We start from the raw sequence: 12,767 nt of genomic DNA, 5'->3' as shown, positions 1-12,767 counted from the left end.
TGGCACCAGTGCCGAGGTCTCCACACTTCTCTATCACACTCCGCTCATTCCCCACCTCTCTGCCCCATTCATATGGCAGTTCTCATGCTTACTTCTAGACCAGGGGTGGGCAAACTTTTTGACTCGAGGGCCACAATGGGTTCTTAAACTGGACCGGAGGGCCGGAACAAAAGCATGGATGGAGTGTTTGTGTGAACTAATATAAATTCAAAGTAAAGGAGCGGAGGGGAGAGCAAGAGAACCAGATAGAACAGCTGGATCCAGCCCGCAGGCCGTAGTTTGCCCAAGGCTGTTCTAGACCCTTTCTTCTTAGCCTGACTCTTCCAGGCCCCTGACCTTGACCATTACCTGCATGTGCAGTCCTTACATCCACTTCTTGGTTTGGATGGCTCACCTTTACCTCTCACCCTTTATTTTCTTGCAATAAATGCTTCCAGACTTCCTCATAGCCAGCACAGCCCCACTGTTCTCCAAGGTCATGGAGATTGCAGCTTTGGTGCGATCTTCTGTTCTCCCTCGTTCCTCAGATCTAGGTCGTCACCAGTGAGCCCTGAGAGCTGATTTCCCTCAGAACCCACACCAAAGCTCTGGCCCCTCTGATTTATGGAGGGGCTGCTGGGTGCTGGGGCATGGAGAGGCCATGGCATGGTCTCTGCCCTCAAGAAGTGCAGGTGAGGCCTCCTGCTAGGACTGTTATGCAAACTCACAGGTGCAGGCTGGCCTACCTGAACTCGGCCCTGCGATTCCAGTGCTCACCCTCTCTCTGGCCCACACCCAGTCTGGCCCCTACAAATGCCACTTCTGTCTCCAGTATACAGCACCAGGCACCCAGGCGCCTTTCAACCCCGGTTTGTTTCAGTGACTCCTGTTTCCGTGCAGGTTTTATTTGTGAGCATCCCTTCCGCATCACTGCTGTGGGCAACCTGCAGGGCAGGGTTCTCTGTCCTGGCAGAAGGTGCTTGAGGGCTGGAACTGGCTCTCCCCGCAGGTCAGGAGCACACAGAGGGAGGGGATCTGCATCTTTGGAGTCTGCCACTGGGATGTCTGTGTCAGTTCCAGTGCTGACCCCCTAGGAATTCTGCCTGAGGAGGCAGCACATGACCAGGTGCACCTTAAGGGTTCGCAGGACCTCCTCTAGAGGAAGCTGCAGGGGGTCCTGGGTAGCCAGAGGGTGTGATAGGACCTGGGGGCTCAGGGCTGGGAAATCACAACCACCAGGCCAGGACGGAGGTCTAATGGTGGTTGTTTTAAACAGAGTCTGTTTCAATGTATTTTTTTCTTCACTAGAGCCACATGTTGCTATGGGAACGAGGATAGCACTGGGAGCCCACAGCCACTCACGGGCCTGACAGAAGCGTGTGAATAAACTGCACCTCACTCCAGGCTCTGCTGAGAGGTCTTGGAGGGCAGCTCAGGCAGCCACGTGCAGACTTTCTGTCCTGCTGGTGCCTCTGGGTTCCTGCCGGGCCCCTTGCCGCGGGACCTCCTGCCATGGGCCAGTGGGTAGCATTGAGCCGGATGGAGGGATCTGCCACCCTCCCACGCCCTCTCATTCACCTCTACCCAATTCCCAAGGGCCTGCTCACTGGACCCCTTTCTTAGGTGAGGTAAGGCCCCCCTCCTCCAGCCCTCCCGCCCCACCCTCCCGCCCCCCCCCCCTCCCGCCCCCTATCTGCTGCACATCCATCCACACCAGCCCTGCTTCACTTCATGCCTCTCCACTTTGGTCTGGATCATCGACTGCTAGTCGCAATGTCCCTAGAATTAAGGCCCTCTTCACTGGGTTGATTTCTCTCAGGCATTGAGCCTGCAACCCCCAGGAAGGGCCCTGCCTTGCTTCTCTCCTGTGCCTGGCTGCCCAAGCCCACCACAGGCACCACCTGCTCACTAAGGTCTGACTCAGACGGCAGGGCCAGGCAGAGCTGGGCTCACTTCTGCGGTGTTATTAGTTATTATGTCTTTAGAGACTACACAAAGGTGTGAACATGCTTAGCCATAGGGTAGGCTGCACATATTCAACTTTGGTAGAAAACTTCTCCAAAGAGACTATGTCCATTTATACTCCCACAGCACTGGTGAGAACTGCCCATCACACCTCATCTTTGCCAGCACTTGGGACTGAGTTTCCTTATTTTCACAATGCAGTGAGGGTAGCTCCTATTTCACATCTGAGGGTTACTGAGTGTAATAAATAAAAGGGCTTGGAATAGGGCCTGGCACATAATAAGTGCTCTGTAAATAACAGTTGTAATTTATTATTATTATAGTTTTTTATTATTATCCTAAGTGAAGAGAAGCTGAGGTATTTGGCATACATATTTTTCCACTGACAAAAGTTTCTGGTTTAAGAGACTCCACTGACAACAGAAACTCAGCCTTGAATGCCACAGTCTCTCAACAAGTTGAATTACTAAGTCTTTTCCTTTATTTGGCTGACTGGTGGGAGAGGGAGAGATGGATGGACAGACCGAGTGATTCACTCACTCATTTAGCCAGCAGGTACTCTACGCCCACACACGCCAGGCCCATGCTAGGTGCCGGGGATAAAAATATAAATATGACACACTTCTCTCCTCAGCCACATAAATTCGATAAGTAAATGGAACCCTGAGAGCTGCCTGAAACTGTCAATACCATCTTCAGTTGTGTTATTGACTTGGCAAAGGCTCTCATGTGGGTTCTCATGAGCAGGAACTGTCTACACTATGAGTGTTTCCTACAGTCCCTTTTAACCCTTGGGGCTGCTGTGCCCAGGAGCTCAATGCCTAATATAAAAAATCACACCAAAAATGATGGCGGCATAGGTAAACACCTGAAATTGCTGCCTCGCACAACCACTTCAAAACTACAACTAAAAGACAAAACAGGAATCATCCAGAACCACGGGAAGGCTGGCTGAGTGGAAATTTTACAACTAGAAAGGAAGAGAAAAGCACACTGAGACTTGGAGGAGGAGCGGAGGTGCAGAAGTGAAGTGCAGAGGTACGAAGGTGCAAGCATGTGCGCGGAAAGGGCTGGCAACTGAGTACACCATTGTCTTTTCCAATCGGGAGGGAGACACAAGCTCCCGACTGCTCTGAACTCCAGTTCTGGGTGGGACTCTGGGGACCCAGATGCATACGGGGAGAAACTGGACTGTCTGGCATCAGTGGAACTCGAGGGTGGCTTTGTCTCAGAGTTGTTTGCAGCGATCATTGTTCCTGCATGGTGCCACGGGACACAGAGACACAGGACCTCTTCCAGGCAGGGCTGATGGTCAACCATTGCTATTTGCTCCACCCTGGTGATTCCCTGAGACCCTGCCCCACCCAATTTGTGCACAGAGGCTTTTGCACATGAATGGCCTGGCCCTTTGCATCTGAAACCTAACAAATGGTAGCTGTGTCAGAGAGCCCCAGAACCTCCAAAAGAAGACCCAAGGCTCGACAACAGCTTGCATTGCTTCACAGCTGAGCCTCAACTGGGCACCTCCAAACCCCAAACAAAGAGAAGGAATCTGCAGATCTCTCTGTAGCTCCTGCTGGGTGCCCTCTCTCCTTGGAGATCGAAGAGCCAATGTACCCAGTGGTCAGAGAGAGAACATCCAGACTACAACTCTTCCGATCCATAAGCGACACACTCAGGGGGCAGACTCAGTGAGCGCCAAAGCCCCACTGAAGCAAGTCTTGCCTCATAAGGGTGTCTCCAGCACAGAAGTTCTCCCATAGTAGACACAACTGATCCTCACAGCCAATTGGCCTGGAGGTCAATTCCTCCCAGTGATACCAACAACAATCAAGGCTTAACTACAACAAGACTGTGCACACAGCCCACAAAGGGGTGCACCAAGAGTGTCTACCTCAGGTAACTGGGGAGGCTGAGCCACTGGGCCCTATAGGACACCTAGCACACAAAGCTACTCTATCAACACAGGGAAGCAACCAAAATGCGGAGACAAAGAAACATGTCACAAATGAAAGAAATGGAGGAAAGCAAACTACTGGATATAGAGTTCAAAACGACAGTTATAAGGTTACTCAATGATCTTCTAGAAACCATTGATAAATTTAGTGAGACCCTCGAGGATATGAAAAAGGACCAACTAGAAATTAAGCATACACTGACTGAAATAAAGAATAATATACAGAGATTCAACAGGATACTATAGGATCCCAATAATCAAGTCAAAGATTTGAAATACGAAGAAGCAAAAAACACCCAACTGGAAAAGCAAAAAGAAAAAAATCTAAAAATATGAAGATAGTGTAAGGAGCCTCTGGGACAACTTCAAGCGTACCAACATCCGAATTATGAGGGTGCCAGAAGAAGAGAGAGAGCAAGATACTGAAAACCTATTTGAAGAAATAATAACAGAAAACTTCCCCCACCTGGTGAAAGAAATAGACTTACAAGTACAGGAAGCTCAGAGAACCCAAAACAAAAGGAATCCAAAGAAGACCACACCAAGACACATCATAATTAAAATGCCAAGAGCAAAAGACAAAGAGAGAATATTAAAAGCAGCAAGAGAAAAACAGTTAGTTACCTTCAAGGGAGTACCCATACGACTGTCAGCTGATTTCTCAACAGAAACTATGCAGGCCAGAAGGGAGTAACAAGAAATATTCAAAGTGATGAATAGCAAGAACCTACAACCAAGATTACTCTACCCAGCAAAGCTATCATTCAGAATTGAAGGTCAGATAAAGAGCTTCACAGATAAGAAAAAGCTAAAGGAATTCATCACTGCCAAACCATTTCATCACTGAAATGCTGAAGGGTATTCTTTAAGAAGAGGAAGAAGAAAAGGGTAAAGACAAAAACCTTGAACAACAAAGTGACAACAAATACATATCTATCAACAAGTGAATCTAAAAATCAAGTGAATAAAAAGTCTGATGAACAGAATAAACTGGTGAATATAATAGGATCAGGGGCATAGAAAGGGAGTGGACTGACAATCCTCAGGGGGAAGGGGTGTGGGGGGTGTGGGAAGAGCCTGGACAAAAATCGTACACCTTTGGATGAGGACAGTGGGGCGGGGGGTAAGGGCAGAGGGTGGGGTGGGAACCGGGTGGAGGGGAGCTACGGGGAGGGGGATGGAGAGGAACAACTGTAATAATCTGAACAATTAAGATTATTAGAAAAAAAAATCACACCAAATCTTGCTCTTAAACTCAGGTTTTCATAAGGGCCATGAAAAGAAAATAGGCATAACTTCTATTTCTTTTGATACTGATTTTCATAGGTGCAGACAGTCCTTGATCGGGCCCAGCCTGCTCCCTTTAAGGGGAGCTTTCACTTTGCTACGGGAATTCATTGAGATGAAATGAAGAGGCCGTGAGCGGCACAGCATCAGAACCAGCATGGCTGGCTCCGGGACAGTCACTGCAGCTGAAACTTCAGATCCCATGACATTAGTGGTGTTGTCGACAAGGCCCAGTTTCTAACCTCCTCCAGGAAAGGGAGGATGGGAGGAATGTCTGCCTCCTGAGTAGCTCAGTCGATCAGCAGTCGAGGCAGGTGGGCCCGGTGACCACACAATTGCTGTGTTGGTGACTGAGACTTCCATGAAAGCAAATGAGGAAACAGCCAAGAAGGACCATTTTGGCCCAGGTGCTGGGAAGAAGCACATGAATGAAAACAACTGAAGGAGAGCAGGACAAGGTGCATGTGCCGGAAGACAAACTGACATATGTGCCATCTAGTGCTAAGTGTGAGAGGACGACAAAGGAAGCCCTGCAAGTGGGCACAGAGGATGTGCAAAAAGGCACCCAAGGGTAGAAGAAACACACGAGACGTGAGAAGGACACCAAGCACAGGGAGAGAGGAGCAGAGCATGACACACACACGTGCGCACATGCACACACACAGAGGAATGAAAGGAAAATGTTCTAAGAAGTTAGGTTTAATGACAAGGATGGCACAGAGCACACAGGGGCAGGAGGTCACTGGAGGCAGTGGTGCAGTCTTTAAGAGGTGAGCATTGGGGGACTTATTGACAGAAGTCATAAATGTAGCTAAAACATTAAAGGAATTCACTGCTGCGGTCCTCACAAAGGAAGATGAGGCAGATGCCCGAAGCAGACATACACTTCCCAGAGGAGAGGGATGAAATGCCGTAGGAAATCAGAAGCGTGCCCAAACAGGTGATCAAAAAATCTGAACCTCCGCAGACTGCCCAGGCTGGACCCCATGGAGAGAAGTGAGGGAAATTAGCATGCAGCAGACAGAGGCTGAGCCCTGCTGCAAGAAGGCCTGGCTGACTGGAGCATGACAGACGCACAGCGATATCGGGCATGAAATCCCTACCTGGTTTAGCGTGGGAGGCTCTGCTATCCCAATAGCAGCCGGGTGTTTGGAGGTCAGGGCAGATACCATGCCACCGTCGCACAGCTGCCGGCCGCCATGGCCACTTAGACATGTACAGGCCACTTGTCTACCTTTTGCCAGAACAGCCCAACCCCATCTCTACTGAATGCTCTTTAACTCACAGAAGCCTCCACGCTGCACATTCCCCACCATCCCAGCTGGGACCCTGCCTCTCTGGATGGGACAACACCTGCAGAAACAGTCTTACCCAGGAGACGTGGCAGGTGATACCCCCACATTTCTCTTTCTGTTATCGTACAGACAAGCTGACCTTTCCATGGGAAAAGCCACGCCCATCCATGCTTCTGAAATCTGCACAGTCTTCAGACTGGCAGACACTGGGTGTCTACATGGACACAGGCGCTGGCTCTGACAAAACAGAGGCTACTGATGTCGGCTGGCACACAGAAGTGACACACTGAGGGACCCTGCATCCCCTCGACACTGCCCTCCACTATGACATGGGGGCCCTGACCCCATGGGGCATGATGGCATGGCTCTCACTCTCAGCATTCTGGTCCCCTGATTCTGCCCCAGCCCCCTTTTCTGGCTGTTGTCTGCCAGGAGTCCTGCCAACCAGCCCAAGTCACCCCTTCCCTTCGTCAGCCCCTGCCCCTCACGCCTCTCTGCCACACTGACTCATACACATTCCTGCTGTGCTAAGACAGGTGACTACTTCTTCCATATGTTGTCCCAGAACCCAGTTACGTGTAGCAAACAACACTCCTCTTTGAGGGTTTGCTATGTGCTTGATGCCCAGAGAAATTCAACATTTGTGTGCCTCTTGTACACTCTGAGAATGACATTATGGATCTTGCCTATGATCCGGTCACTATTTATTTAATGGTTTAAGATGTTTCCCCATTGGCAACACTACATTGAAGCTCTTTTCCTGATCAATAACTGACTCACTAAGGCAGCTGAGTGAGTTGCTCATGGCCAAATGTGACAGATCACAGTGTCCTCCCAGCCGACCCATTCACACCAGCTGGTCCAGAATGGTTGGCTCCATATAGACGGCTGTGGGACACTCCAGGGAGAGATCTCGCGCTCTAGCTTTAGAGCTGTGTGATGAAGGGATTCTTCATCTGGTCGCTGAGATGAGGGGTTGGGACCCTCTCAGACTCTCTCCAGTGCTTCTCAGCCCTCTCCCACTGAAGAATTCCTTTTGTTGTAATACATAATCGCAGAACCTCAGTATTTCATTTTAGCTAATAAATTTAAGTGGTAAGAAAAATTGGGATTTATTCGCAAAACTTAAAAAATATGGGGATCATGTATGTATTAAAATGTAGCCTTAAATTGACTTTCATTACATGATCAAAAAAGTGCTTTTATGACCTGATGTTTAGAATTCTTTATTTCGTGGTTTAAAAATTATCCATTGGCTTACTTTTATAATTTTCAAGTTTGTTTTGAAATAAAGAGATAAAAGGTGTTTGAGGCCCAGAACTATTTACAAGTTCTCTGCAAGAAATATATTGTGGGTGTGCACTGTTTTTATTCTAAATAAATAAAAAGACAAAATGAATATAAATCTGCACAATATTTTCACTTTTAAAAATGCTTTTGTGAACAAGAAACACCTGGATGTGCTCTGGAGAACCTGATTTGACAAACACAATGTTCGATCTTAGCCTAGCCATGCACTGTCTGGAAACCTCTGTTCAAAAGGCAGGAAAAGCTTTTTTCCAGTCTCTCTCTTGACCTGTCACAGGGCACTCTCTTGGCACAGAAGACTCTAGGCTAGATGCTCACCAGCGCCAGGGGCCCGACCCCGTGACTCGCACCCTCCCTGCAAATGTGCCAGTGCTCCTGGGGGTGAAGGATGGCAGTGGTTGTGGGCAGGTTGAGGAGTGACAAGGGCCACCAGGGGTCAGGGAACTCTTCCTGGGAAGGGAGAAGGGGCGGAGAGGAGCCTGAGTGTGAGCTGAGGCTCCAAGGCCCAGGTGGGAGTTTCACTGCCCCATGGGGCTTCCCTTATAAAAGAATTCAAAGGTAAAACTGCTAAGAATTTCAAGATGGTACTGGAGAGCACTCCACCTCAAGCACATGCCCCTTCTAGCGGGGAGCCCCACGCAAGTGCCTTGGTTGCCTGCCCGGGAGGCTGGTCCTGTGCAGATCTGAGAAATATCGTGTTAAGGTGAAATTGCAGAACTGTTACTATCTTTGTGCCTTTCCATTACCTCTGAGGTTTCAACCTCACTGCTCCTCATAAATCTGTCTTTAACCTGCGGTCCTTCAGAGGTCCACGCTAAACACACGTCTGTGCAAAAGCAAGTGGGGGATGGGCAGACTCAGTCCATCTGCCACACACCAACCCTCACCCCTGGTGCTTTTGCAACACCTACCTGAAGAACAGAAAAGGTCAGTGATTAACTATTAAATACTTTAAACTCAGAATGGAAGCAGATGCCGACACCGACACTGTGTGAGTGAACCCTGAGGTTCCTGTGCACCCGACGGGACTCCATACTGTGGAGAGGACACAGCGCAGGCATGCCTGCTCAGCCCCAATGGCACTCGCTATCCTTCTGTGGTCACTGTTGGCCTCCCTCACCCCAGGTGTCCCAGTATTGCAGTCCCTGTAGGCACTGCCTTCTCTTTCCCGACACAGAGGAACCCAGCGCCCTTTCCCTGAGTCATTTCCATTCCAGACAAAGCAGCACGGTGATGCCGGAGGCCCAGGCACCTCACCCGACTGCCGCCCTGACCATAGGTACCAAAATGGGGGAAGAACCCACCCACTCTTTCTTCATTAAATCCAAAAGTGAAGGAACATCCACAAACAACATGGTCCATGGGAACGAGCGCCTGTCCCCGGAGCCAGGCCTGGGCCAGGGAGGAGCACGCCCGGAAGGCGGCTCGGCCATAAACACGGCTGTGCAGCCAGCACAGGACCCAGCAGGCAAACAGGAACCCAGCGACTGCGCCGCTGCTGCCCCGCGGGGCTGGGTTCCTTCACCACCATGCTCTGAGCCACGGGGCCTCTGAACAGCTGTCCTCTGGGAGGCAGAGGACTCTGAGGACAGGGCATTTGACCTCTCAAGGTCCCTGTGGCTACGATCCGCAGGGGCTGGAGGAGTAAGCAAAGTCGCAGGATTGGCTTTCAGTAGCTGATGGAGAGACACTCAGAAATGGTAACGATATCCCCACTGTGCAGGAGCAGGGCTTTCTTCTGTACCAAGCTGTCGACAACGGGCCATTAGTGGGCAGAACAAACAGTTCCACTTAACTCGGGTGTAGCATTACCTGTACATCAGGAACTATCATAGCGTCTTTCAAGGAGACCCTTACCTCATTGGCTGTGTTGTGTGTTCCAACGATTCGGATGAAGGAGGCAGGCTGTCTTTCAAAAGTTACTGACTGCCAAGACCTGAGGGAGGAAGCACAACCATCCGCCTGGTTAGACGGCACAGTTCACCGAGCACACAGAGAGGGAAGGCCGCCTGTCTGTTCCCGGGAGACCTGTGCTGGAGGAGGGATGGGAGACAGGGACAGGGACAGGCTGCACGGAACGTGTGGCCGAGGGAGGCAGCAGTACCCAGTGTCCCATTAGAGCCTACAGTCTCACTGGAGAAGGTGCTCTAGCCTTCTGTGAAGGTGACGTGGCTTCTTATAAAGCTCTCCACAAATGAGTGCCAACTGCACACCAAGATCACAAGAGTGGCCAAATATACGTGACCCAGGTCGGCGGGAGTTCGTGAAACATTATCAATTGTGAGACGGGCCTGGCTCAGGGGCCACCGGCTGCATGGCTGCACAGAGCGGGTGCAGTGACTTCCCTGGGGACTCCGGGAAGAGGAGAATCAGGGCAAGACTGTGGGCAGGGCAAAGTGCCCTGTGAAGTCCCAGCACCGTGGTTAGAGAAGTGGGGGTTGCTCACTGAGGGGTGAACCCCATGCAAGTGATGGCACCTAGGGAGGAAGAGGCAATTTCCCACAGGCCTCCACCCTCCCTTTCAGCTTCCAAATGTACCCCCAAAGGTTTATTCTCAGTACTGCCTGGGCTCTGATGGGCCCCAAAGCAGCCCTGATATGTCAGAGGCAGCTCCTTTTGGATCAGCAGGGTAAGCCAGCTCATTTAAAGCCCCCAGAGCCAGGCTTGAGCTCTGAGAGGAGGAGCTCCCTCGTGGTTTTCGCTCACAGCTCATCAGAAGGCCCGGGAGGAACACATGGCACCCACGACTGTAAACGCCAATAATATTTTCTGTAATAAATGTGAGGAGTTCACCATTGCTGCCATCCCTCCTCCACTGCACAGTGGAAATGCCAGCTGCTGGGAAGCTGTTCCTGTAATTGTCTAATTACCAAGTAACACTACCAAAGAAAATGGATGTATTTGCGGTTTGTTTTCCCCTCTGGTTTCAGGTGTTCCATCTTCTCTCTGCTATGAGCCTCCCACTGAGACTGATTCACTGCTGCCTGGACACCAGGCCTCTTAAGGTCATTAAAAAGTCGTTATCATCCTGTGTGCAAAGTCTGTGCCTCCGAAAGCAGTTTTCTGAAAACAGCACAAGAAAAATCACTCTCCTTGTACAAACGCTATCATTCATACGTGAAGGTGATGCCGTCGACCACCCCCAGAGCTGGCGCTCCTGGCCCTTTCTCTACGGGGGACTGTTTTGCTCCCAGACCCACCCAACTCTTGGAGATTCTGCTGGGCAGGTTGTGGCCTGGGGCCGGCAGGCCCTGTGGGCTTCCACCCTGGGCCTGGGCTCTCACAGGTCTAGCTGTCACTTCCCAGCTAAGCCGTGGAACCCATGACAGACGTGCGTCATGACAGACGTGCGTCCTTCTGGCAGGTCTGGGGAAGCAAGGGCCACTGCGGGGGCCTGCTTCTCAGACCACTATCCAGGAAAGGGAAACAGGCCTAGGATAAATGACAACAGCCAGTGACAACTACCAGGCTCAAGTCAGCTTCACAGAAAGGACTGGGGTGGAGAGGGGTGGGAGTGGAGGGTGTAAAGATTTTGTCCTTAACTTTCTAGCCCTAGGCCTATCAAAAAAATCTTCAAGTGCTTCTGGATATGAAGGTGACACGACCAGGGTCGTGTCACCTTCATATCCAGAAGCATTTGAAGATTTGGGTGGGTCTGGGTCCCCAGTACATGCTCATGGTCCAGAGAGTGCTGGCAGGTCCGAACCAGCCTCCTGTGGCCCAGCCTCCTCCCTCCACCAGAAAGACTGGAGCCGCAGGGAAGGAACGAGGCAGCGCTGGAGTCGCCCTCCTCTCACTGCTGCCCCTCTACCCATTTCCCTCTGCCCTTCTCCCCCAACACCACTGCCCTCGCTTTGCTTGGGAAGGCAGGGCTGGCAGGGCAGCAGCCTGAGCAGGAAGGAGCATTTGTGGAGTAATAAGATCCAAAGGCCTCAATTTAATACCAATCCTCCATGCCATTACATTAATATCTAATCACATTAGAGTTCATTTTCACTAACACAGCCTGAGGTTGAATAGACGATTTCATTTTCAGCAAAACTGGATATAACCTAAGACCAAGGTACCAGTAGGAAGGAAGATGGTTAGGATGAGGTAATGAGCATCACTCCCTCCCCAAGTTTCAGATTCCATTTCCCCCCAACTGATTCCAAACAGCCTTGAATGCTGCTGGAAGGGAAGGTGACATTGAAACAGTCCTCCCGGCTGAGCCACATTTGCAATCATATACAACGTCCATGGAGGCTGTGCAGCCGAGATCCACAGCACCAGGAAATGCCACAGTACTAGTCCACTCAAAAGCTCAACTGCTGTTTTTGTTGAGAGCTGCAGAAATATTCCTACTTGCCAATTACCCTGTATCTCTCTCTCTCTCTCTTTTTAAATGCATTGACTGAGAGAGAGAGAGAGAGAGAGAGAGAGAGAGAGAGAGAGAAACATCGATTGGTCATTCCACTTATTTATGCCTTCATTTGGTTGTTTCTTGTATGTGCTCTGACCGGGATCGAACCTGCAATCTTGGCGTATCAGGACGACACTTGAACCAAGTGAGTTGCCTGGCCAGGGCCACCCTGAATCTCTTTTCTGGTAGGCAAAACTCCCAGAAAATGGGGAGCATCAAGGGCTTGGCACTCATGCAGGCCAGAAACAGGGCTGAACCTGAGTAACGGATGTAAAAAAATACACATGGACTTTGCTTTGAGCACTTACCCCCAAACCACAAAACCCCCTGCACTCGCTGGCTCTTCACTGGACAAGTCTATCCCCTTCTTGAGTTGCAATCTCCTTATGTGTCCAATGCTGAAAGACAGAACCCCCTCCCCCCACAGCCCTGGCTACAGAATGAGGCCCCAATTACATTACACTTTAAGGTATATATCTGCACACACATGAATTCAAAGGTGTCGATAAGAATATCTGCTAAAATGCTGATCAAACTTTTAGTTTGGGATAGAAGAATTTCAAGAGACATTGAC

The 12,767-nt window shown here is 50.3% G+C and overlaps 1 protein-coding gene across 9 annotated transcripts in view; it reads right to left on the bottom strand.

The window, feature by feature from the left end:
- BTBD9 (BTB domain containing 9) overlaps nt 1-12,767 on the bottom strand; it is a 511,095-nt gene that overhangs the window by 11,187 nt on the left and 487,141 nt on the right. For 4 of the 9 annotated variants that reach the window (XR_013960438.1, XM_080665252.1, XM_080665253.1 and 1 more), the window contains one exon: nt 9,649-9,727. The exons of the other annotated variants lie outside the window; for them this stretch is intronic. Coding sequence is in view for 3 of the 4 variants with exons in the window: in XM_080665252.1 (XP_080521378.1) it covers nt 9,649-9,727 (79 nt within the window). In the remaining variant the exon portion in view is untranslated. The remainder of the gene's footprint in view (nt 1-9,648; nt 9,728-12,767) is intronic. 9 annotated transcript variants of the gene reach the window in all.

Source organism: Plecotus auritus, assembly GCF_963455305.1.
Source record: "Plecotus auritus genome assembly, chromosome: 4".
Lineage (NCBI taxonomy): Eukaryota > Metazoa > Chordata > Mammalia > Chiroptera > Vespertilionidae > Plecotus > Plecotus auritus.
This window is presented reverse-complemented; position numbering and strand designations above follow the sequence as displayed.